Source organism: Grammomys surdaster, unplaced genomic scaffold (assembly GCF_004785775.1).
Source record: "Grammomys surdaster isolate TR1022 unplaced genomic scaffold, NIH_TR_1.0 125878, whole genome shotgun sequence".
Lineage (NCBI taxonomy): Eukaryota > Metazoa > Chordata > Mammalia > Rodentia > Muridae > Grammomys > Grammomys surdaster.
In genome coordinates, this window is record NW_021620703.1 from 3474989 (window position 1) to 3501855 (window position 26867).

At 43.3% G+C, this 26867-nt stretch overlaps 1 protein-coding gene across 1 annotated transcript in view; it reads left to right on the forward strand.

The window, feature by feature from the left end:
- Positions 1–1395: 1395 nt before the first annotated feature.
- Positions 1396–26867, forward strand: part of Slc2a13 (solute carrier family 2 member 13) — a 296488-nt gene continuing 271016 nt past the window's right edge. The window contains exon 1 of the mRNA XM_028752170.1: positions 1396–2085. Coding sequence (XP_028608003.1) covers positions 1563–2085 — 523 coding nt within the window. The 5' untranslated portion in view covers positions 1396–1562. The remainder of the gene's footprint in view (positions 2086–26867) is intronic.

Genomic DNA, 26867 nt, shown 5'->3' on the forward strand with positions numbered 1-26867 from the left:
AAGTCTAAGTTACTAAGTTTCGTTATTTGAGAGACTAAGTCTGTGTTTAATCTCTCCTTGGGAAGATGGTAAAACCTTGCTTTAAAGCTACACGATACATTTAAAGTTATTCCTCTGAGATAATTCCCCCCCCCCATTTTTTCCCCCTCGTGGCTGGAAAGTGAGATATTTTGGAGACTGAAAATCAAGGTGAAAGGGGCATTGGGAAAGTCTAATAACTTCATAGTGTAATAAGGATGACAGAAACAATTTCTCTGACGGAAACAAGCTTAAACCACATGAATAGGGCTCATGCTAAGAAACATTTGTTCAAATAAGGGAACTAAGTGAGGACAGGAATTGTTCATGGAAACCATGAGTTTTAAATTTCTTTCTCATTAAAATCTGGTGCCCTACACCTGAAGAAAGAGACTGCAACAGAAAGATGCTTGATTGGTCTTTATCTCCGGAAATGAAACAACATAAAATAATTTACAGAATATTTAAATCAACAGGAGGTTTCCAAACCAGCCAACAACTGGCAATTAGCAATTAAAACAGTCATCCTCAAACGATTTGAAATTACTTTGTTTCCGGCAAATGGAGCATTTAAAATAGCTTCTCCAAATCAAGGGGCAGCAGCAGGAATTGCCAGGGAGAAGCTATCTTTTTGGGCTCCCATGCTGGGCAAGAAACGTGTCAATTGCCTATCACACAACAAACCAGATCCTTGGGTTTCCTTGTTCCACTTGGAGTAAGCTAGTCAGGTGAGAGTGTGATGTATATATATATATATGCACACTTAAAGTTGCTTTTCCTTTGGAGATCCACAGGAAGCCTTAGGAGACTCCCTTGGGTGATAAGTTCTCTCTCTCTCTCTCTCTCTCTCTCTCTCTCTCTCTCTCTCTCTCTCCCTCCCTCCCTCCCTCCCTCCCTCCCTTCCCTCCCTCCCTCCCTCCCTCTCTCTCTCCTCAGAGAATCAAGATGCAAAGGATTTTTTAGAATCAGGGAGAAAGGAAACTAAAGAAACCAGAGATATCACGGTCCCAAACTGCTCCAAAACAAACTAATTGCAAGAGAGCAACGGGACACATACTGCAAAAGGACAGAAGTAGGTGGGTGCCAGGCAGTCTCAGCAACCTCGGATTGCAGGCAGGAGGGCACAAGGATACTCTCACCTGATCCTTAGCCTGCCGTGAGCCTCCTCCTTCTGGACAGCAGCTCAGCTGCAGCCAGAGGGCAAACTTCCATGTGCCCGGGTAAGTCGATACTCCATAAGGAGCTCTTCCTCCAGGGGCCCACCGCTTAACCCCGCCCACAGAGAGAGGTGGCCGCGCCCAGGGGAGGAGCTCTTCCCTAGCCCCGCCCTCCAGAGGAGGCGGATCCCGTTGGCCCCTCCCCTCTAAGCGGCCAAGTGACGCACGACCCCGCCCCCGGCCGCTCCGCAGCAGTGCCAGCCTAGCAGAGTCTGCGAGGCGGGCAGCTGAGGTGGCGGAGGAGCAGCAGCTCCAGCAGCCGGCAAGCGAGCGCCCGGCGCCCCACGGAACTTCCCCGCAGCCGCCCCGGCGGCGTCCGCCTGTCCCATGTCCCGCAAGGCGAGCGAGGACGTGGAGTACACGCTGCGCAGCCTGAGCAGCCTGATGGGCGAGAGGCGCCGCCGGCAGCAGGAGCCCGGGGCGCCGGGCGGGGAGCGCAGCCTCCTGGCCGCCGAGTCGGCCGCCAGCCTGCAGGGCGCGGAGCTGGAGCGCGCGGCGCGCAGGCAGTTCCAGCGAGATGAGACCCCCGCCTTCGTGTACGCGGCCGCCGCCTTCTCGGCGCTCGGCGGCTTCCTGTTCGGCTACGACACCGGCGTGGTGTCGGGGGCCATGCTGCTGCTGCGGCGCCAGATGCGCCTGGGCGCGATGTGGCAGGAGCTGCTGGTGTCGGGCGCGGTGGGCGCGGCCGCCGTCGCGGCGCTGGCCGGAGGGGCCCTGAACGGCGCCCTCGGTCGGCGCAGCGCCATCCTGCTGGCCAGCGCCCTGTGCACCGTGGGCTCCGCCGTGCTGGCCGCCGCCGCCAACAAGGAGACGCTGCTGGCCGGTCGCCTGGTCGTGGGGCTCGGCATCGGTGAGTGGCCGCGCCCGCGAGCCCCACTGACCCCTGCTCTCCCCTGCTCCGCGGTCTTTCTAAGGGGCTCGGTGTCAACGAGCGCCCTGGTGGCTGTGAAGGATGCGCTTCCTTCTTTCGGATTCCCACGTGGAATCTGCGGTCGCCTGCGGGTCAGTCAGCTCCGGACAATCTGGAGCAATTCTAGAAACCCCAGCTTCCCCTGACCTGGCCTAACCTGAGGCCGCTTCTTGAGTTTAGGAGGGTCCTCACATCCCTGCCATGCCCCGAGAGTGCTATCCTCACTGCCAGCCCTCCTTTAGGATGTTCAGCCCACCCAGCTTTAGACGAACTGCAATAATTTGTAGAATCAAGGAGTTTTGAACTCCGAAATTCCTGCTCCGTTCCAGTTCCTCTTCTCTGCATTGGATCATCTTTAGATAGAACATTATTTCTTCTCCTGGGTTTGTGCTCTGTGGTTGACTTTCAACCTTTCCCCTTTTCTAGATGAAGTCTCTGGGGGCGCGGGGCGGGCCCCCCCGCCAGGAGGGGGGGTTTGGGGGAACAAGCGGCATTGGTGTTTTGCCTTCTCTGCTTTTTCCATATGGGAACTAAATTATCTAGTAAAGGTCATACTCATCTCCTAAATTCATTTAGGAGCTACTCCTGTGGATAGATGCCCAGCAAGATAGATACTTGCAATTTACTTTAGAAATGAAGAGATTTAGGTACTCTGGGCATTGATTTTTTTTTCTTTTTTCTTTGTTCCACCCTGTTTGCTGAGTGGGGGGGGGGTCCTATTGGTGTGCTCTTGGCAGAGGGACGCTGTTTGGGATGTGCCCAGTGTTATTAGAAAGCACTTTTAAAGGGAGAATGGGAAGTTGTGACTTAAATCTCATTGGTAGTTTTCCAAGACACACCACTGATGGTGCTTGGTAAAATGTTTCCTTTTGTAATTCAGTTCCCTTTAGGGTACTGTTAAAGTGTTGCTTCCCTATGGGAGGGCTAGAGAGATACCTGGAGCTTCCCTGAGCTGACCCCTAGCTGCTGTTTGAGGTTGCTGCTCTTCACCCTTCTGGATAGGTCTTTAAGGGAAAGCACATTTATTCATTCAACTCTGCCTGTAGGAGCTGCAAGCCTAAAACCCCGGCTCATTCACTGTGCTTGTGTCCCAAATCACCTACTTTGCTTTTTCGAGTAATTACTGAAGCCAGGCAAGGCTCTCTGTGAAATGTGGATTTGGCAAAGGAAGGTCCAGATGACCACCAAACAGACAAAACAGTGAAAATCCACTCTCTGTGTAGAAATGCCCTGTGCCTGTAGAATCCTTCAACAAGTAACCCGTCTAGGACTCTAATCAGCATCATCTGCTTAGGATACAGATCCTTTCTTACGCCCCCACCTTCTTTTCTCCCCTTGGCATAGAAATAACACTTCAGTTATCAAGGTCTCGCTATTAATTCCCAGACTTATATTTTGAGATTGATGTTTTGCAGATGTGTCTCAATGAAACCTCTGAGTATCCGCTGACGATTGAAGCAATATGTTGATTCTTGCCTGACAGCCCTGAGGCCCTGTCAGGGTCCTTTCAGATGTAGGATACAGAATTGTAAGGAGAGCATACTCTACAGTTGGCTTAGCAAATGGGTCTAAAAAGGCAGATGGAACTGGCTCTCATCCCTTAGAACAGTGCTTCTCAACCTTCCTAATGCTGTGGCCCTTTAATACAGTTCCTCATGTTGCGATGACCCCCAGCCATAAAATTATTTTGTTGCTACTTCATAACTGTAATTTTGCTACTTCTATAAATATGTCATATCTGATATGCAGGATATCTGATAATCGACCCCAAAGGGGACTTGACCTACAGGTTGAGAACCACCACTGTCTTAGGAGGAGAGGCTCAGAGGTGGTGGGTGGGTAGAACGGGAGATACAGTGAGCTCCACGGAGAGAAGCCAGGTCTTACTGATGAAAATGACATTTTGAGAGAGGAGGAGGATGTGGATGCTGGAGATGAGGAAAGGGCTGTCTAAGCAAGGGGGTAAATACAGACGGAAAGAGGATGGTGTACCCCAGGGAGCAGAGATGCCACCGTGAGAACAGCCAGGCAGGAACTGGATGCCTGGAGGAAGAGAAGAGGTGTGACGTCAGACACTGTCTTGGACACGGGATCCGTAAAATTCAGGAAAGAAAAAAAAACACACACACTTCAAGTTTAAATTAGTGGTTAAGCAGAAAGTTTCAAATATAAAGACCTTTGTAACTCACAGATCGCCATCCGAGAGAACTTTTAGTTCTTTTTAGGTGAAGGGAAATGGGGCTCTAACCTGAGTGTTTTGTGGACATTGTTGTAGTTTGTTTGGGGAGACAATAAATCAGTTTTGTCTGTTTAGAACACTAACTCAGGGCTTACTCTGTGGTCTCTTTTAAAACAGGTAATCTTTATATGTGGTCAGTGTTTTTTTATTGTTGTTATTGGGTTTTGTTGGTGGTGGTGTTTTTGGTTTTTGTTTTGTTTTGTTGGTTTTGTCTTGTGATAATTTAGTAAATGCCAAGTAACAAAACATGTCTTGTGCCATTTCTAGACAAGTTCTCCATGATAATTTCTCTGTCCAGATTTACCCTGGGGAAATATAAGGGGCTTAGGATCAGGGATTTTGTTCATGTTGTAAATTTACAAATTTGTGTTCCTGAAACCTAGAAGAAACATGTTGAGTTCTTGAATGAACGACAAGCAGGAATGTCACAAATGAAGTGAAAATTTCGTTGCTGGTGTGGAATTTAATTTAAAACTGTCCTTTCAAAAATAAAATTAGTGCCTTATCAAAATAGCTTAAAGGTCATCTAAAGGTTTGAATGTTGCACTTTGATGAAATCATTCATTCATTTATTCAATGATTAATGGTTTAGCTTCCATGTTAAGTTCTGTCAGATTCCGGTTAGGGAGTAAATAGCTAAACATGAAGCCCACCCTGCAGGTGTTTATCCTTGAACAGAGCAGAAAGACACATTAATAGCTGTCACAAAATAATAGAGGGTTCTCTAAATGCCAGAGAAACGGGGAGAGCAGATCATTCTTTGTTTTGACTGTGCGTAAAGAAAAGATACCAGAGGGGCTGGAGAGCTGGCTCAGTGGTTAAGAGCCTGTTCTGCTCTTGCTGGAGTCCAGTCCCCAGTATCCATGTTGTGCAGATCACAACCACGTATAACTCATACCTCCAACTTCGAGGAATCATTGGGGCTGTTACAATGTCACCCTAATGCACCTAGACCCATACAGACACATTCATACCTAACTAAAACTAAACATTGAAAAGGGGTCAGGATTAAGAAAGGTTTTTAGAGAAGCAATATTTAAGTTAGAGGCTTAAAGACAAGTCAGAGTCATGCAGATGATGTAGGCAGGAAGTGAGAGTGCTGCTTTCCTACCTCTTACCTCCCGTGAAACCAGGTCTCCTCTTGCTGGAGGTGGAAACTTTGCAGCATTTCCCTGAAAAGTTCACAGACACGAAAATCAGGATTGCGTTAGCGAGATCTCAAAAGGCTTCCTTGTTCTGTTTGCCTTTACTAGACATTTAAAGTGGAGCTCACTGTAGGAGTGCAGTCATAGAAAAGCCAGGGTTGGAAGTGTGGATGAGTGAGAGGCTGGGAGGGGATCATCTGCCTGAGATGTCACCAGGAGAGTCTGTTTAAAGACTGTGTGGGGATAGTCACTGTAGGTCTTGAGGCTTCAGTGAGACTGTAGTTCCATGAAGCTTTTCTAAATCTCCCTTTCCTCTTTCCATTCTGCTCTTTAGCCCTTCTCCCTTTCTTTCCTACTTTCTTGTCTCTTGGAAGATTTTTAGTGTCAGAAATTCCTTGCAGAGTTGGTAGCCACGAGGTGAGTATAGTACTTATAGGCACCGGTTGGTAAAGCGCCCATGGGTCTCTTCAAGTAGAGATCTTTTAAAGAGAAAACTTTTGACCAGAGAATGTAGTTACTGATCTGTGTTCAGCGAGCCTTGAAGACAAGCCTGAGAAAAGAAGGATATCTGTGCTGTTTTGGGTCAGAGAAATCTATTTTCTTGGTGAGTTATAGCAAAATAATGTACTGAATGCCGGTGTGCTTGCACAGGGCAAACTTTTAGTCTTTTTATTTTGCCACAGTCAGCACAGGGACCAGACTTTATTATTGTCCCTGGTTTTTGTCTTTTTAAACTGGAAGACTTAGCTAAAATAGGACACATATTTTTGATTGGTGTGCCCACACATGAGGTCCGTTTTGTAGGTGTCTTTATTCTTTGATTTTTTTTCTTAAGCCAGGGTATATTTATAATAATATTTTAAAATAAAATGATTGAGGGGCTGGAGAGAAGCCTCAGCAGTTAAGAATATATACTGCTCTTGCAGAGGACCTTAGTTTGGTTCCCAGTACCCACTTTGGAGAGCTCACTACTGCCTGGGAATCCAGCCTTTGAGGCCATTACATGTATGTACATGTACTTCCTCTCCATACATATAATAAAAATAATAAAATTAATCTAGTAAAAAAAATAAGAGTTTTCTTGAGTTTGTTTTCTGTGGCCCTGTGTTTCTCCTGCTTATCATGTTTTGAAACTGCAGAGTATAGGAATTTGGGCTCCGGCTCTGGTGCTCCTGGTGACTGATGTTACAGTGTTCTCGGAGGAAATATCAAGGTACTGAAATCATGAGATTCACTGCTATTCAGACATTTTTGAGAAGTGACATCACAGCAATTTACATAGCCCAGAGAAGTGACATTATAGTAATTTACATAGCCCTGAGAAGTGACATCACAGAAATCTACATTGTTCAGAGAGGTGACATCACAACAATTTACAGAACCCAGAGAAGTGACATCACAGCAATTTACACAGACCAGAGAAGTGACATCACAGCAATTTACATAGCCCTGAGAAACGACATCACAGGAATGTACAAACCCAGAGAAGTGACATCACAGCAATTTACATAGCTCAGAGAAGTGATATCACAGTCATTTACATAGCCCAGAGAAGTGACATCACAGCAATTTACATAGCCCTGAGAAACGACATCACAGCAATTTACATAGCCCAGAGAAGTGACATCACAGCAATTTTCATAGCCCAGAGAAGTGACATCACAGCAATTTATATAGCCTGGATTTATAGAATTATTCTTAGGTTTACCTCAGTTTCTCTATCAGACTCTCAGTACTTCCTCTGCTGAAACACAATTTATAACTTTCTGTTGCAATTTGTAGTTGATACAGCCTCCTACTGAGCAATAATTTCAAAAATGTCGTAGAAGCCTTTAAATTTTTATTTCTAACTGTATACAAATGTAAAACCTTGTTTGATGAAAATAAATGCCATTCAATATTGATATCAATGCAAATAGTTTTCTGGAGGTTGAGCATAGCTAACCCAAAGCAGTTGGATTTTCAATAAAGTAGTTCATGTAAAAATATTTGTCTGGTGATTCAAAGATAATAATAGCATGCATGCATGCTAGCCGTCTCACACCCTCCCTGTCACATTGGTTGGCATGGAGATTGACCTTCAGAGTCCTGGTAGATTATTACTTGATTATGTTTGTCTAGTAGTATGACAGCTCCCTCCGCAAGTGAGTAACGAGGCTGTTAACATGAGTTATATCACGTTGTTTATGAGACTTCTGTATTTCTCTTTTCTGTGGTACAAATACAAGGTCAACTAACGTCATATTGGTCATGGATGCACATGGCAGCCAGCTCATCCCTTCTCCATTCAAATGCACGACTCTAATTTTTTTTTCCTCTGACTGAACTTGGTCCCTTTATGCGTTGCTACATTCTCTAAGCCCAACAGAGGGGCCTCATTCCATAGCAGGCTATGCAGTGTGAAGGTGTGTCACTAGAGACTAATGACATTAGCGTTGTTCCTGACTGCCTTCAACATCCCTCTGTTCTGAATTTGGGCAGTCATTCTTCATGGCAGAATATCACGACTAAGAAGTGATACCTTTTTGAATGCTTATGCTTCTTGTACTCTGTGCACAAACTCACATATCTTTCTCAATAATTGAGTGGGGGGAAGAATATAATTGCCAATCTTAAGATGAGAATATTTAAGTAGAAAATGTGAAGTGATTTCGTTATAGTCACAGAACTACAGGGTAGGGCAATAGACAGCACCTAAGAGGTCAGGCTTCCAAGTGTCTCCCAGTCACTTTTCTGATTGTTGTGATCAGATACCTGACAAGAAACAACTCAGGGGAGGAAGAGTTTATTCAAGCTCATGATTAGATGGTAGAGTGGATTGTGAAGGAGGATAGTAGGGGTAGCAAGGAAGAGCCAGGAAGCAGACCAGGCTATAAAGGAAACAAAGAGCAACCAGGAAGTCCAGTAGGCTGTGAAGCCCCAAGGCTAGGAACTCTTTGCATTATGTCTGCTTCTTTGCCAGCGAGGCTGCATCTTCTAAGGTTCTACCAACTCCCCAAACTACGCCACCAGCTGGGATCTACGTTCTCAAACACATGAGTCACAGGGAACATTTCAAATCTACCCACAAGGGTGTGTGTCCCGAACTACAGTGTAGTGACAGTCCTCTCTGAGCCTAATGTTACTGCCCTTTGCCATGTCTCATGGGAAAAGAACATTTTATTTCAGAGTAGATTCCTTTTCGCTACTCTTTTCAAATGTTTTAAAAATTAAAATTAAAAAGTTTAACTGTTATATGCATGAGTCTTTTTACCTTCATGTATTGCTTTGTATGACATGAAAGTCTAGTACCCATAGAGGCCAGAGGAGGGCATTGTATCATGTAGAGATGGAGGTGTAGATAGTTGTGAGCCACTGTGTGGGTGCTGGGAACTGAACCTGGGTCCTCTGGAAGAACTGCTCCTACCCATCAATCAATCTCTCCAGCCTCATGAAAGTTTTCTGTTTGTTTGTTTGTTTGTCTTTGGAGGGGGTTAATTGTAATATTAAACATTAAATTTACTCCACTGACAATTCTGAAGTGTGTCATTCTGTAGTTTGAAGGTTATTTACATATCACACAACAGATCGCTAAAAGGTTTTCATCCTGTCAAACTGAAAGTCTGTATCCCCTTTAACCACATCCCTGGGTTTTATGTTTTTGAGGACGTCACTTTGTGGTGTCTGTCCTTTGTTCTCCTGTAACTGGCTTAGTTTACGTAGCACAAAGTTCTCGAGGTTGATCAGTGCTGAATTTCCTTGTTTGACTGCAGCTCCCTTGTGTGCCTGTGTGTGTGAGATGGAGGATTTCCTTCATTTGTCCGGTGATAGCGTTTGCGTTATGTCTGCTTCTTTGCCATTGTGCATAATTGGACAGTGAGCGCAGGAGTGCAGGGATCCTGATGAGATCCTGCTTTGAATTCTTTTGGCTATATATCCAAAAATAAGATTGCTGGGACATATTGTTGATAGTTCTATTTTCAATATTCTGATGAACAGCTATACTCTTGTCCACAGAGGAAGCACCAGCTTGTAATCCACAATGCCCTGGACATGCAGCCATTTGGATACTTACCAGAACCTCTTATTTTTTTGCTTTTGATAGTGAGCATCTTAACTGAGGGACAGTTTATGTTTACAGTTAGCAATGTTCATAACTTTTCATATGCATGTTGGTCATATGGATATCTCCTTTGGAAAGTATTTAAATCCTTTACCACTTTTGTTGTGGGTTTATTCATTCGTTCATTATTTTATTTGTTTATGACACAAGGTCTCATATAACCCAGGCTAATCTACAGCTTGCTGTGTAGTTGAGGCTGGTCTTGAACTCCTGATCTTCCTGCTTCTGCTTTCATTTTTTTTTTTAATGGATTCTTTTTTGTTGGGTTGTAGGTTCCTATATGTATTCTGAATATGATTTGTATCTCCCAAGAGTATTTTTCTCCCACATCTCATGGGTTGTCATTTCACTTTGTGGGTTGTTTTCTTTGTGCAGTCTTTTATTTTTAAAGTTATTTCATTTTTATTTGCATATATGTGTGAAGATACATGTATGTGGATGGATGTCTTCACAGTGTCCAGAAGAGGATGCTGGAACCACTGGACCTGGAGTGAGATACTGTTGTGAGCTCCCGACATGGGAACTGAGAAGGGAATCTGAGTGTCCAGCAAAATCACGGCATGCACTTAAACGCCGAGCCGTCTTTCCAGCTTTCTCTGTGTGGTTTATCCTTGGGTTTCCTCCTTTCTGCCTATTCTCAATGTGTTTGCCTAAGCTTTTGTTCTCATTGACAGGAAATCATGCCCGATCTGTGGTACCTATTTTTTTCCTTGTATTTCCCCCCCAAGAGTTTTAGGTAGTATGTCTTCAATCTACTTTGAGTTAATCTGTGTTTTTGATGTAAGTTAGGGTTCAGTGTATTCTTTTGTAAGTGTATACTCCAGTTCCCCACCACTATGTGTCATTGCCCATTGTTTTCCCCTTTGAACATTACCTTAAAAATATAGATGTGGATGCTGGCCTAGGGAGGCCGGAACAAAGACACTCGCACTCAAGCACTTACCTTGGGTACCACTAAAACAGACAAATGTGTGATGGAGAGATGGGAGAGAGGGAGTACGAGATAGAGAGGTGGAAGCAAATCGAAGCTGAGGGGTTCTTACACTGTAGAGAAAAGTATAAATGGAGACTGGACAGCAGTGAAGAGGAAGCAGAGAAGAGAAGGTCATGATGAGGTCCTGGCCTGGGCTGCTGCCAAAGGCCACATATTGGATCTGTATCAATACCTATGGCCAGAGTTACCACCAGAGGCCAAGTGGATGTCTGTGATCTGGAATGCAACTGGGGATTATGTGGATATCTGAGGGTCATGTTGAGGGGACATGCTGATCTGAGTGGCCTGTGTACTACCTGAGGCTGAGAGGACATCCTGGCCCAGGCTACTGTCTGGGGCCATGTCTGGGACTGTGATGCTATGGCAGCCAGGGTCTGTGTTACTAATAAAGTCCACACAGATGTCCCTGGTCTGGACTGCCTGAGGAACTATGTTGAGCTGCCTCTGCCCCACCCTGGCCACCACACTGGAGAGAGCTGGCCCTACCCTTCACTTGAACAGCATAGAACTGGCCCCAGTAGCAAAGGCATGGGTGAGCTGGCCCCAAGAACATGAGAGTCGGAGAGCTAACCCTGCTCCTTGCCAGCTGTGGCCAGCAGGAGCAATTCTGGAGAGATCCCTTTGTGGTGTGGGCACAGCAGAGATGCCAAGCTAACCAACTCAACCTCCCAGGCCCAGATCCAGGTCTCTGAGTTGACCAGCCTCAATATCTACTCCATTTATGACCTGCTTGAGTACATGAAAGGGGTGGTCCTACAGATCCAAAACTGCAGGATCTCCGTGACACAGGACAACAACAGGATATCTGAAAGAAGTCCTGATGATGATCCAGTATAGTGTAGCAGAAGCCAGAGGCCTCGAACCAGACGCATTGTAATGAACGTTTGGAGTAAAGATGTCTGGACAAAAGGGTATCCTGTGTGACATACTGTGACACACTACAGTTTCCATAACAAGTTTTTTTTTTTTATTCTGTCTTCTTTTGGGGGGCATAGGTTGCAGGGGTGAAGGGCAGATATGAAGGGAAGGGGAGATGAATGGGATTGGGGTACCTGATGTGAAATTCACAAAGAATCAATAGATGTTTAGTGGGGCAAGGTAGTGTGTCTATAATCTCATGTGTGAGGATTCCTTAAGCCGGTCTGAATACTTTGGGGAGGCCCTGTCTCTTAAACAAGGCAACCCCTACCCCTGAAACCTGAAACCTCTTTAAATGTTCCTGTGAGGATTAACAATGAGGAAAACAGACCACAGACTGGGGTGGTGTATGCTTCCCTTGCTCAGGGCTCATACACCAGATACCTGCCAACAGAACAACTGAGTGCTGTGCTGCACCTCTCGGGGAGCCAGTTACTCTGGGTCTCCACTAGGGGCATCCAACCCAGCATCCATGGAAATGGTCCCAAGGAATTGTACAACACAGGTGCAACTGGCATGTCGCAGCTACAGTGCCAAGAACACTTTTCCTGTTTCTCTCTTGAGACTCATAGTTGTTTTCTCTGCTACTGCTTTTCTGAGCTCGCTCAGGATCTTGTCTGTAACTATGTCCTGAGTGATGTCTTCGTTGTGTTCGAGAGCTCAAAGATAAAAATAGGCCCTGATCTTAAAGGACTGAAGTATTGCCGAGAGAAGCTAACAGGAGATCCCAGTACTGTGTGGGTTATGACAGGACAGAAGTGTCTGCAGGATGCACAGTCCTTCCAAGACCAGCTTCCTCAGGGCAGCACGTGCTCAGAACCACAGGCCTGACATTGACCCTCCAGTCCTTGAGATGGATCATCTTTGAACACAGCTGATTCCTCTAAGGTCCATGGGTTTAGGGTTTAGCTGATGAGGTGTTAGCAGTATTTAGATTCTCCCATTGCTCTTAGGAGCATACTTTTTTACATAACACTCTTTGGAATATATAGCAAACTGACAAATGTGTGAAATACCCAGCAGGATAATTCTGTAGCTGAATGTTGGAAACTCACAAAGTTCCCCCACTGCTGTAACGGTGGTTAATTAAGAGTGGCTAATTAAGAGTGGCAGTTAACAGAGCCTGGAGAACCCAAATGGCTTGGGCGCACAGTGGCAGTGGCTGGCTGCTTACTCACTGAGTGACTGTGTCAGAATTTTTAATCCCTTATGCTCCAGTGTCCTCACCTGCACAGTGTGATGGTATCTGCCTGCCTCGGAGGGTTGTGGGGAGATTGAATGTGTTTGTATTTGTAAAGTGTTATTCACATGCCTGGCAAAATAAAGCATACGTAGTTATTAAACATTCTCTATAACCTGTGTAGCTGTTAGCACAAGATATGCCAGGTACTATGAAGTCCTACAAAGGAGTGGACAGTGACAGTTAGAAAGTGCATGTAAAAATGTCTGGCTTATAGGGTTGGGGAGATTGTCGATTGATAGAATTCTTACAAGGACCTAAATTCAACTAGAGCCCACGTTTAAAAAAAAAAAAATCAGGCCTCGCGAAGCACTTGCGGTGCTAGTGATAGGGCTAGTGTCTTCGTTATGGTTTAGTGCTGTGAACAGACACCATGACCAAGGCAAGTTCTATATAGACAACATTTAGTTAGGGCTGGCTTACAGGGTCAGAGGTTCAGTCTATTATCGTCAAGGCAAGAGCATGGCAGCATACAGGCTGCTCTGGTGGAGGCAGAGCTGAGAGTTCAACATCTTCATCCGAAGGCTGCTAGTGAAAGACTGACTTCTAGGCAGCTAGGGTGAAGGTCCTAAGCTCACAACCACAGTGACACACCTACTCCAACAAGGCCACACCTCCTAACAGTGCCACTCCCTGGGCCAAGAATTTATAAACCATCACAGGTAGGTACTGACAGATCCATTAGGTTCTCTCTGGCCATCTGAGGCTCGTCTCATTGATGAGTTGTAAGCCAGGGAGAAACCCTGTGTCAGGAAAACACAAGGTCAATTGTACCTAAGGTCAGTAGTACCCTAGGCTGTCCTCTGGCCTTCACATGCATGCACATTTATTCACACCTAGACGCAGAATGTCAGCTGTGAATAAATGAGTAGATGTTAGTGCTTGTAATTAGGGGACCTCTCTGCCCATTCTCTTAACCTGTTTTAACAGCCAAGGAAAATAAAAGCGACCATTTCAGTGTTAATTGTAACTAGTAATGGATTTATGTTGGTCTTCTATAATACAATTTGAACCAATTTGGAAGACAGAACGAGTAACTCGAAGGTGGGACAGTGCTCTTTACACATTCGGTTTATTATTTGGGTTTATATCCAGCAAGACAGATGGAGTTTTCAAATGCATCTTTATAACCATGGTTGGTGTGAGAGAGAGCTCTGCTCCAGTAGGGAAGTGGGAGCTAAGACAAGTGAAGTTTTGAGGTGTATGGACTGTCTTTCTTGGTGATCTGGAGGGTCTGTTCAATAGAAATCAGTGAAACTGGGAACCTGTTTGTGGTAATGTGTATATATATCTATGTCTATGTCTATGTCTATGTCTAGGTCTAAGTCTAGGTCGTCTGTGTATACATATATATTTTTAAAAAACCAGCATGGGGTTCCTTCCTGCCTTTGACCATTTATGTTTCCTGATAAAAGTCACACACAGCCTTATATTTTAATATGCCTTAAGCAGCACACTAGCTAGGCAACTGCCTGCCCTCCATGCTGTTAGAATCTACCTCCTATCCATAACCCAAGTTATTCCTGACTATGTTTCACCTGGGCTGCTCTTAGCTCCAATTAGGCAGCCCTCTGGCCTGTGCTCTCTTAGCCTCTAGCCCATGGCGGCTCTCCTTGCTTCTTTATCCCATGGTGGCTCCCCATCTCCCTTCTTCCTTTTGGTCTCATACCTGAGAAATCTAAACCCCGCCTATGTCTCTTTTCCCTAGCTATTGGCTGCTGGCATCTTTATTTACCAATCAGAAGTAACTGGGGGCAGAGTCCCTCTTTCAGACTACAAATCTTGGAGACCAGTACTTAGCATTACAATAAACAGTAAAAGACAAAACCTCAATACCTGTTTGTTAGAGTACAGGCTAGGCTACTAGGAAGGAGCCTTCTGGGCCTGAGATGTTAAACCAGTGCTGTCTTGTAATGATTTTCTTTGCTTAATCAGTAAAATATTCTCAGTGGAAAAGATATATATATATATTTATTTGCCTTTTAAGAGATTAAGAATGATCTTAATAGATCAAAATAAAACGTAAAGATTTCAACTGTGCAACAAAAAAGGAGGTTTAAAGTTGAAGCTTTCGTATAAAACTCAGTTATAATACTTTAAGGTGAGTTTGTGACTTCAGATGAGGAATTTTTATGTACAACACAGACCATTTGAAACAGCAGATGTAACTAACCACTAGGTCTATGGTCATATTACTCTGAAATGCCCTGATCTCCTCTGATCTTTGAAGCTAAGTAGAGTCAGGCTCTGATTAATACTTACATGGCAAAGACCACGTGCTAACCCTTTACTTTTAACGAGCAGCTGCTTATAGTTTTGAAAGAAAAATTGCGTGGAAACTAAAAATGGAAAAGTTCTGGAAGCTAAGCATGTTTAATATTAACATGACGTCTACTCAGTGACTGCCGTACTTTCCTTCCTTCAACCTTTACTGTCAAGGTCTGAAGAGAACAACTCCAAGACTGCCCTCCACCTTTCCTGAGCTGTCCAGCACAGCAAGCCTGTGATTTTTCAGGGGAGACACTATGAATGTCTGGAGCTCGAAGGATCCCACAGGGACCACAACTCTCTGGCCTGCCTGGTAGTCGTGCTGGCAGGGCTGGCAAATATGTAAGAAAAAAAAGAACTGGTTGTGGAATCGGCTCCTTTGTTAATAGTAAACCATTTGGGGGAATTTCATAAATACTGTATTCATCCCTATCTTATGTCAAAGAAGTATTTATGATTTTTAGGCATTTATTATTTACGTCCATCCTTTGAAGATGATTTCTGATGTGGAAGTCCATCACATTTTAGTCAAACAATGCAAAGAGAATAGGGGGTTAATAGTTCGTTAATATTTTCCTTTGAGGTTTGTTATAGAAATCTTATCTTCCTTCTGGAGGTAATGCTATATGAAGTCAATTGTGGTGGATTTCAAAGCACAGTGTGCGTGGATGTCTTCTATGTGCAGTTCTCTCAGAACAGAGGTCAGTATTTGCCTTGAAAAGGAGGAATGAAAGGAAGCACAGAGGGCTTAGTTAGATTAAGCCTGATGGGTGGTACTGAGATTCACACTGGCATGTGATCTGGAACCAGTGTGTGCTCCCCTTCTCTATCCGGAAGAATCCCAGTTTGTAATTGTGACAGCGGAACAGAGAGGAGATGCTAATGCTGTGTGCAGTGTATACATGCACTGAATCTACTAATCCTCAAAGGCCTGCTGGGAGACTCCCTGGAATCTTAACAAAACCACTTTCGACAAAGTAGTAATAAGATTGGGAACAGTCATGAGAGACAACACCTCAAGGTAGAGAGTTACAACAGATGAATAATATGTCCGGTCAGTTAAAATCAAAAGATTAATGAAACAAAACTGAAGTTTCAGGGATACATTCAAATGTTGTAAGAGTTTTGATTTGGACAGAAAATCAGTATAACATGGAGAAGAAATAAATAACTAAGTTGTAAAGAAAATAACAAACCTAAAACCCAGTGTCTTTCATTGCATAGTTTTAAAATAATCTCTAAACATGTTATAGGAGTGAGGCTACAAATAGGAACATTTGAGTAAGCTGAGTTACCAAAATAAAATATTATTTCCACGTAAAGTACATTTAAAAGACTACTTTTTATCAAGAGAAAATTGAGTTGAGAAAAACAAAACAAAACACAACACAACTGTTGAGAAAATACTTAGCTTTGATGATAATCTAAGGTAAAAACTTAAAGTGTGTCTCACTGATCTCTAGGAAAACACGACTAGATTATTTTATTTCAAAATGGGAAAGGATTTTTAAGAGACTATTTTAGATGCTAAGCAGACATAGTTCCTCAGTTTTCTTTAATTCATTCAAGAAACTTGTTTAGAATTGCTGACATATATTTAAGAATATATTTATAGCCGGGCCGTGGTGGCGCACGCCTTTAATCCCAGCACTTGGGAGGCAGAGGCAGGCGGATTTCTGAGTTCGAGGCCAGCCTGGACTACCCTGTGAGTTCCAGGACAGCCAGAGCTACACGGAGAAACCCTGTCTCGAAAAACCAAAAAAAAAAAAAAAAAAAAGAATATATTTATATATGTGATATTTGAATATATACAATATTTATGATGTTTATGTAATGATATATATGATATTTAAGAAAATACTTGGAAGGTGTCTGGAATATGGGCAGATCTGAGTTCTTTTGGTTCTCGAAAAAGGTTACTATTAGGCTTAGAAAGTTCACTTCAGTGATTATGAGTTAAGAAAATAAAATGTTTATTTTTCATAAATATATTGACAGAAGTTTAATATATATTGTGACTTTAAAATGTCGCAGGGAGAACCTCCAAGTGCTAGTGACTGGGAAATGGTTAAGTGGGAGAACACCACACTGTTAGCGAGCTCGAAGAGTGACCACAGAGAGGAGTAGAACACACAAACAGTGCCTGCAAAGAGCAGAACTACTTGTATGGACACATTAGTCACAACTGCCTAAGAAATTATGTGTGTGTGTGTGTGTGTGTGTGTGTGTGTGTGTGTGTAGCACTTGGGTAAAGGGCCTACCATTCAAGCATGCTGACCTGACTTCAGATCCCAGAATTCATGTAGTACCACATACAATAATGTGCATCTTTCATCCTAGAAGATGGAACATGATTGACAGGTAAGGTGTGGAGAGGAGTCAGGACGATCCCTGGCATCTCCTGGGCCAGCTAGCCTGCTGTATGCAGTGGTGAGCAGTGAGAGACCCTGAGGACCAACACTTGAGGTTGTTCTTTGACCTCCACACATGTGCTCTGGCACCCCCTACACTCCCACACGTAAACATGCACACAAATACATGCGCATTCTGTACACACGCCATACACATATGTACACAGAGATTAAAAGAATCGCAGCCAAACAGCTTGGAAGTAGACATGTGACTAAATATGTAGTTTACACCTGGGTAAAGAGTCTTTTGTGTGTGTGGGGGGGGCTCTATCTATGGACACATGTTTGTATGTGTACAAATGTTTATTAATATATGCACGTGTGCGGTTAGATGCCAATGTCAGAAGCCTTTGCCTATTGCTCTATACCTTATTTTTTGAGACCAAGTCTGTTACTGAACCTTGAACTCACTACTTTAGCTGCCCAGCAAACCTCACAGATCCCCACTGTGTCTACCTCCCGGTATTAGGATTATATACATATTGCCATGTTCTTGTTTTCATAGGTGCTGGGGATCTAAACGCATGTGTCCATGTTGTACCACAAGCCATTTACTGACTAGGCCACCTCCTGGCTTCCACCTCCCACAGTGAACCTTCTGTTTACTCTTCCTTTTAGCGTTGCTGTCATTTTTCCTTAGAATTCAGATTTGGCCTTTTGTTGTAGAAGACACAGAAACATACATTGAAGAAGGCTGATGCAGTTCGCTTCCCCCACGTTTTATTTTACCTCTCAGTGTGTGGGTGATTGGGATGAAAATTTTAAGAGATGATGCATCCGTTATGAGAGATGTATTTGGTCACAGATTCATGGGTCTAGTTCCCTGTGAGTTTTTAACTCCTTGCCTAAATGGATGATCTTTCTTAAGTCTTACTGCTTCCTCTCAAAGCGTACCTTACTTCTTTGGTCATGCAGCATCAGAGCTTTCCCCAAGCCCCGATTCCCTTCTTCTGTGCATTCTCTCAGATGCTTCTACCTAGACCTTAACCCTCATTTCCTTCCTCCTGTTCCTATGATGAACTTTCAGTGCCTTTGGCCAAAGCTAATATCCCCTGGACCAGCACGCTGTCCTTGTGACAAAACGCCCAAGGCAGTTCAATGAGAAGAGGACAGGTCTATTTTGGTTCACCACAGTTTAAGAGGTTTCAGACTGTGGACACTTGGACTTGTGGCATATCAGACATCATGACAGGGAGAAGATAGAGGAGGGGACCTACTTACCTCATGGCAGAGAGTCCAGAAGTAGGAAGATAAGGGTCTTAATACTTACTTCAGGAACATGCCCCCAGGGACCTAACTTCCTTCCAGTAGGCCCTGTCTCCTGAAATTTTTACCATAGGTTGGTGACCAAGCCTTTACTGCTTGGCCTTTGGGAAATAATTAGGACCTAAACTGTCACAGTCCATTACAGCTGCCATTCTGGTCACTTCCCTTTCTTCTAATGCTACTTGTCCTTTCTAGATCTTTCTGTTGACTCATTCTCCTAATCATCCGTATGTGTTCTCTTACTCTTGCCATTCTGGAAAGCACTGTCTAGTCAGCTTCTTGTCATTGTGATAAAATATCTGAGGTAAATCAGCTTTTAAAAGGAGATGAGAATTGCTCTCAGGAGTTTCAGTCCATGGCCACTTGGTCCCCATTACATTGAGCTTGGAAGAGCCCCAGTACATCAGGGTGAAGTGGTATACAAGAGGATTAGTATTTGCCCTGTGACAGTCAGGAGGCAGAGAGAGAGAGTGGTCATAGTCTCAGGACCTTCATCAGGACCATCCACCATGATGCATATCTTCCCACTTCCTTAAGACTCTCCCATCCCCCGATAACTCCATAGCCTAGACCAAAGTCGCAGCCATGGGCCTTTGAGAGACGTTGAAGATCCAAACTGAGGCTTAAATTTGCCATTCACTTAGAAAAAAAGAAAAGTTACGTAGTAGCCATGACGATGTTTATAATTGCCAATGATTACAGAAAGATATAATCCTGAATGCCTACCAAAATTAAATTTGTACTGGAAATTCATATTGAGAAGAATACTATTTAAATCAAATATTTCGAGGTAATATGGAGAGAGGATTCTGAATGTTACTGGCACAAATAAATGACTATTACCTGAGATGTCAAAAATGCCAGGCATACTGATCTAGGCAGTAGAGGAAGTCAGGACATAATCTCACACTGAACCCCATAATATGTACAATTGTATCAAAGCTCTATAAAAATGAAAAGCATAAAATTTTAAAAATGAACCAGTCCACAATGATCTGTTGGATAGATAAATGTTAAATAAATTAATAATTATACATGGATGAGACATAATTACACATTTCTTTTTAAATGTTCATGTTTTCCTTGATTAGGTTATGGACCTTTTTAAAAATTAAGATGATACGTTTTCTCCATTCCTCATAAACGTAATCACTTGCAGTAACTACTGTCCAGTATATTATGCCTATTTCATATTATCTTTCACAAACCAAAGTGGAATTATTGCCTTACAATGTCTCAGGTGGATGTGGTAGCAGCATGTGCAGTTCCAGTGCCTGGAAGACTGAAAAGATTGCTGAGAATGTGAGGCTAGCCTGGGCTACACAGTGAGTTTCTAGGCTAGCCTACTCTAGAGTGAAGAAAGGTTCTGTCTCAAAAAAGCAAACTCAAGTTATAGTGACACTGATGGTCAAGACTATCTAGTAAGAGACTGGGTAGGAGATGCACGTGCAGAATCTCTGTTTTATAAAATCGGATCCCTCACATGTTCCTGTAGAGAGTGCTTCGTACGCTGAGTGAGAAACGGACTGGAGCATGGTGGCACACACCTATAATCTCACTGGGATGTCTGAGGCAGGAGGATTGTGAGGTGACACCCAGTCTCAGATCCAGTGAGATGTGAAACCCTGGGACAAAACCTCACCACTGTCACCCTTATTCCCCGCTTCCTGCGTACCTCGTTATTTGTGTTGCCGTTGTTGAATCTTCTGCCATAGAACAAGGAGAAAATACAAAACTCAAAGCCTCCTGCCAGAATCCTCCCTTGTACTTTTGTGCACTATAGCAAAAGTTTGATCAGCAATTAAAGTTTGCATTGGCCTAAAGGCAACAGGAAGTAGTGACATGTAAGGAATTCCATTCTTCCTGTCCACTTCTGAGTGCTAAGGCTCACATTGTTCTGTGAAAACTCTAAAATACAACCATTCTCTCTCCTTACCTAGGAACTATGGATATGAATCTAGGTTATTCTCCCTTGGGTAATTACTATCTAATCTAGAAATTATAGTCCTACAGGAAGTTTCTCTACTAGCATGCCCAGAAACTGAATTCAGTTTAATCCAGTTCTGTCTGCCAGTCAACAGACATTGATATTGCCTGGAGAAAAGAGCTATGGCTGCAGATGCCAGTGATCTATCTCCTAGAAAGACAGAGGCAGGAGGATTGTAGGAAGATTGAGACCATCCTGGTATACACAGAGTTACGTGGTAGACCAGATATGTGTGTGTGTGTATGTGTGTGTATATACATACATACATACATACATACATACATACATACAGAGAGAGAGAGAGAGAGAGAGAGAGAGAGAGAGAGAGAGAGAGAGAGCAAGACCTGAGGCAAGGAGGGCTGGCATCGTAACTTAATTGAATATAGGTGCCAGCAACTGTGGGACACTGGCAAGACCTTAGTGCTTAAAAGTGTGGGTGAGGACAGGGCAGGGTCTCTGTATTCTGAAATTTCTGATATTTTCTATGGTGGTAGAAACCACCAAAGCAACACCTAGTGTGTTCTGAGCACTTAGCAAGAACCAGGAGCTACAAAGCTTTTATCCTGATGCTTTATTGAAACAGGGTTTCAACCTGGTAACCCAAGCTGCCTCTCTATTTGCAGCAGTCTTCCTGCCTCTGCCTTCTAATTGCTAGGTTTACTTACACTTTCCCTTGAGCCATCATGCCTAGTTCATGCCTAATTTTTAACAGAAAATATTTGTGTATGCGTTCAGTGTGCTTGCCAGCATCAGGTAATTTCCCAGCCTTTGGGTGGCTATGCCTTGCATGTTTTCTGTTTGTTTCTGTAAGTGAATATCACATGTGAGCAGGCACGAAATCAGGGTACAGGGAGGCAGAGTAAAGCCTGTGGGTATTCATGGGTCATTTCATGGGTCTTTAGGAGGTTTAAAATTGCAATAATAAACAGCAAAAATCTGGATCTGGTTGGGTGTTCCAAGCATAATTTGATTATTTTGCCTAACAAGTATTCACATCTGTGTGAAAAATAATTCAAATAAATAAACATTTCTAAAATGATCTTAAAACCAGTATTTTAATGACCATGATCCAGACTAGTGACAGTGTACTCCACTGCAAAGTTTTACAGACTGGCTTTACTTAAAACCTATCTTTTTTTTTTCCACATCCAGAATTAAACTCCACATCACTTAAATGTCAGAGGCTGAGGTCATGGTGTGGCATTAGAATAAGTCCTGGGGTTTTTATACATGGCTGGCAGATTATAATAATACCCTGGAATTGGTTCTTCCCATGAGAAACTAGAACCACCATTCCTCTTAAGCCTTGATACTGGCAAATTACTCAGAAACTAAATCTCATTCTGTAGCCTTCTCCCATGCCCGTTCCTTCTATCTGGTCCCTTTCCTGCCCAAGGCAGGTCAAAGAAACTAGGGTTCTTCCTCCCCTTCCATGGGAACTCTAGCCCCCCATGCTTTGAGCTACTGACCATAAGAAAGTTTTCTCACATACAGAGAAGGACTGCTCTTTCAGAAGGAGCAGGGTTGGGACATTCTTAAGGACTAAGCCATGAAGCTGTGAATGTCCAATGTCACAACGCACCTAGGTACAGCCAGTCAGTGATGGCTACTGAACTAACTACAGAGTTGTTGTATGGGGGAAACACCTCTGGGCTTATTTGAGCTTGTCATTAAGTGATCCCATTGGAAAAACTGCTTTGTCCCAGTCGTCCGGTCCAGAATGGCTATGCTCTGCACTAATCTTTCCAGTGTGTGGCACTGAATGCAGACTTGTGGCTGCAGAAGGAGCTAAGACTAAGTACCATTTGTGAGCTCAGTCTTAAACAGGACATTTCCACCATCCCCTCTAAGGCTCCTCCAGCATTGCAAAAGGAGGAACAGAGAGTCAGAAGATAGGAGCAAGGGCTGTAAAAATGCCATCTTTTGGGCATGACACTTGCAGTCAGAAACCCACAGCAGCTGTGTGTGACTGAACTAGATCTGCACTAGAACGGGTAGACCAATAGCCAGGCATGAAGGCCTGAGGTGCTCAAGGGTCCTGCTCCTCCCTGGTGGATTATTTGCTATGTATATTGCTGTAAGTTTTATACCCACTGCTGAGCTCACTGGGCTCCAGTCAATAGTCCAAATCCAGTGGCCATGCGGATGGTCCTGGTTAAAACTGAGTAGGCTACAAAACCAACCCAAAAGCCTTGAATCATGGGAAATGGACTGGTAGGGAGGAGGAGGAGATAGTTGCTATGGGAGAGATAAAAAGATGGGGAGAAGAAATCAAAATGTATTAAATATATATGAGACGGTCAAAGGGCTACGTTAAAAGGTAAAGTCTACGTTGAATAGTATATATTTTTAAATTTTCATGTTTAATACCAACTTGAAAAACATGATAATTCATTTCTATATATGTTTTCTCTGCTAAATCTCTAATCAAGTCCATTAAGAAAGCCTGCTTTTCTTTATTTCCAAGCAACTGGCATTGTGTCTGAAACAGTATATGTATCCAGTAAGTATTCATATTTACCATACTGTTTGAAATGCAGATTGGGAACCAGTGACAAGGCTTTGCTGGTAAAGACAGTTGTCACCAGGCAGATGACCTAGATGTGATCCTAAGTATCCATATTGTAAGAGAAAACTAACTCCCAGAAGTAGGCTTCTAACTGTCACTTCTAACTGGTGTGTGTGTGTGTGTGTGTGTGTGTGCATGTATGTATAGGAGGTTGGGTGTACAGCCTGTGTGTCCTCATGTGGAGGCCAGAGGTCGTCAGGTGTCTTCTGTTGCTTTCCACCTTAGTTTCTGTGAGAGCATCTTTCACTGAGCCCAAGGCTCACAGGCTTGGCTAGACCACCTGACCGACGAACTCCTGGAATTACAGTATCTGTCCCTGACCTTGAGATTATAGACACGCATGGGCTTGCTCAACTCTTAGGTGGGTGCTTGGGATTTGAACCTAGGTTCTCTTTCTCATACCAAGCTCTATTACTCACTGAGGTATCTCCTCAGCCCTGCCTCACTTTTCTTCAGAGTCATTACTTGATTGGTCAAGTAGGGCTTCTAGTGGGTCTAACCAAGAGCTCAGTCAGTTCCTCAGGCTCTGGGCTCATCCACTTTGTTGAATTGAGAGAAGATAGTGGTGATGCTAGATCACAAAGTCAACACAAAAATAACGTCAAGGTATTAGAAAGCTATTAAAATCATAAAAATTAGCATGAGAACTTTTTTATAGTGTGTAATCTAACTCTACAGCTTTCACATTTCCCATATATCTGCATGCTTTCCTTTGGTCCATTCATCCACCTGACTCAGCAGTGGAAAAAGCCGCTTCTATGTGCAGTGCAGTTTCTGGAATTCTACACAGTGGGAATCCATACAAGGATAGCATCTAGGAGGTTGAGGGGTCTGTACGGCATGCAAAGACTATCTAAAGGATCTCTGTAGATGGCGTCTCAGCTTCCCACTCCACTATCCGCTGATCAGGAAATTCTGTGTGGTCCTCAGTGATCACAATCAAGAAGGAAAGACTCATCAGTGGAAAGGTCTACCAGGCAGTGGTGCTTGCCCCAGGTCTGACAGCCTAAGTTAGATCTCCAGGACCTACGTGGAGGAAGAAAAGGACTGATTCCTACAAGTTGTCCTGGACCTCCACACCATGTGCTAGGCCCCCGCCCTGTTAAATAAATAAACGAATAATTAAAATCTGAAAAGGAAGAAAAGGCTTTACCAAGTCTAGCAGTGAAAACATTCGTTGAATTCTTTGCAATGGCAGGATGAAGGATGAGAACTAGCGTCCCTTTTCTGTGACTTCCTGTGCACTTTTAGGGAATGTTGTCCAGCGCTGACACTCTCTGAATTTTAGTTGGCCTGATTGTGTTTGGTTTTAGAGAAAAGGTTTCACTTTTTAGTGGAGCTTGAGGAACTCCCTGGGAGGCTCAGTATGACCGTAACCTCACAGCAAGCTGCTTTGAATTACTCGAAGGTGCTGGCTGGAATTATAGTCAGGAGCCACCACACCCAGTCTGGAGTCATTTCATTTTATTGCTTTCAGCTCCTGCTTTTCCAAACACGAGTTTAGCGCCTTCCATCGGCTTTAGGTCTGTAAAGAAATCGAGGACATTTTATGACGCCTGCTTTGAAAAGCATGCTGGAATAATATAAGAACCTCAGTTCTGAAGGTCACATGCCTCTGCTGCCATCCCTGGAGCTTCCCAGTTCTCTCCTGACAATTTAAATGATTCATTCTGCAGCTCACCTGATCCTTCCCCAGAGAACTAATTATGCAATGTTCCTGAGGTGATTGACTTGCAAATAATCTTGTATTCTTAAAGCGAGGCGTAGGTGAATTTTCCAGCTTCTGGAAACTAGAAATTATTTCTTCACTCTAATTGTAATTGACTTACTCAGGTAAGATATTTGAAGATTAATAGACTCTCAACACGAGTAGGTACGGGAACCCTAACATATACTTTTATGGTGCTAGGATAAGCATGCATCTAAGGAATTATGTTGTCAAAATAAATACCAATCATTTTGTCAGTCTCTGCTGAAGCTTAGGTTCCATGTTCCTCTCATCTCGTGCGTGCCCCTTGTGTCCTGTTCCAGCACCACTGTGTCTGGTCCTTTGATGTTTGTCTGTCTTTTTGGTTTTTTTTTTGTTTTTGTTTTTGAGACAGGGTTTCTCTGTATAGCCCTGGCTGTCCTGGAACTCACCAGACTGGTCTCGAACTCAGAAATCTGCCTGCCTCTACCTCGAAAGTGCTGTGTTTAAAGGTGTGCGCCACCACTGCCCAGCTGATGTTTGTCTGTCTTAAGTGAAGTGAATAAAAGCACTGTAGAAAGCTTTGTCTAGTTTTCTCCTATATGGCATACAGTATTACGGTGTGCCTATATGTTACTGTATCTTCAGTGTGCCTTTATGTTACTGTATTACAGTATGCCCATATGTTACTGTATGTATGGTGTGTCTGTATGTTCCTTTATCTACACTCTGCCTGCATGTGTATGCAGCTATTCCACATACAGCTAGGTTGGTTCCCCTGACTCACCTTCACAGAGCTGGGACTGAAGCTGTGTGGGAAGGCCTCATCTTTACTTAAGAGGCAGCTTTGTTGATTTATTATCTTCAACAAGTGAAATGTAGTTTGAAAAAAATTAATGCTCTCGATCCAAATGATTGGAAGATTTTGGTGCAATTTCTTTTAACTTGTAATTAATTTTAATGTGTGATGTTGAGAAAAAAGATGCAATTTTAAAATAAAATGGTCTAGTAAGGGCCAGTATTTAGGTGTAATCTTTTATCCATTTTTCACCACTAAATCCAGTTTATTGATAGTTAATTATAAAGTACTTTGCAGCTAGTATTATGGTCTGTGAAGGACTAAAGAACAGGGGGAAGTTTCAACATTTTCTAAACGGGGGGGGGGGGAATCCAATTTTTCTTTTGCTTTTATCTTAATAAGAATTGCCGATACATTTTGACCTATGGCTTTAGCTTTAGTTCTTTTGACATTCATGTCCTGAAAGAGACTCTATTCCACTGTTTGTTTTAACTTCCTAGGTAAAATGCATTTTAGGCCCTGAATGATAGTCCCTCCTCCATATCATTTCCTCTCCAGACAAAAATTTAGTATTCCAGAACAAGGACAAAAATGAAAGATTAGTCACACGCTGTGGCAGTTTTCCTACCTGCAGTCTTTGAATTGCCCTCCTTAGGTCATTTCTATTCTAAATAGTACTTCTGGACTTGGTTCCAGTGTCAGGTGTGCTTTCTTATGCTACACAAACAGGAGTCTGGAGAGTGGGCACCTAGCTCATGAGCATACATTTTTGAAGAAGTGAGATTTGAACCACATATTTAGCCCCAAAGTCAGGGTCCCCTTCACCACTACACTGTGCTATGTCTCAGAAATGGTAAAGAGCACACTTATTTAGCTACTGTTATATTTTTATCTAAGCTACTGTTTATTTTTATCTACCATGTGTTTTTCTCAATAGAACAGCATCAGGAGATGTTTGTACTATATATCCTGTGGGCTCCTCAGGAATTTGAATGAGTTGATGACCAGTTTTGAGATTTACATTTTCAGTCATAATAATTGGAAAGGTCAAATGTACTTCATAGCGACATTGTCTGCAGTAATTAGGTAGTATTATG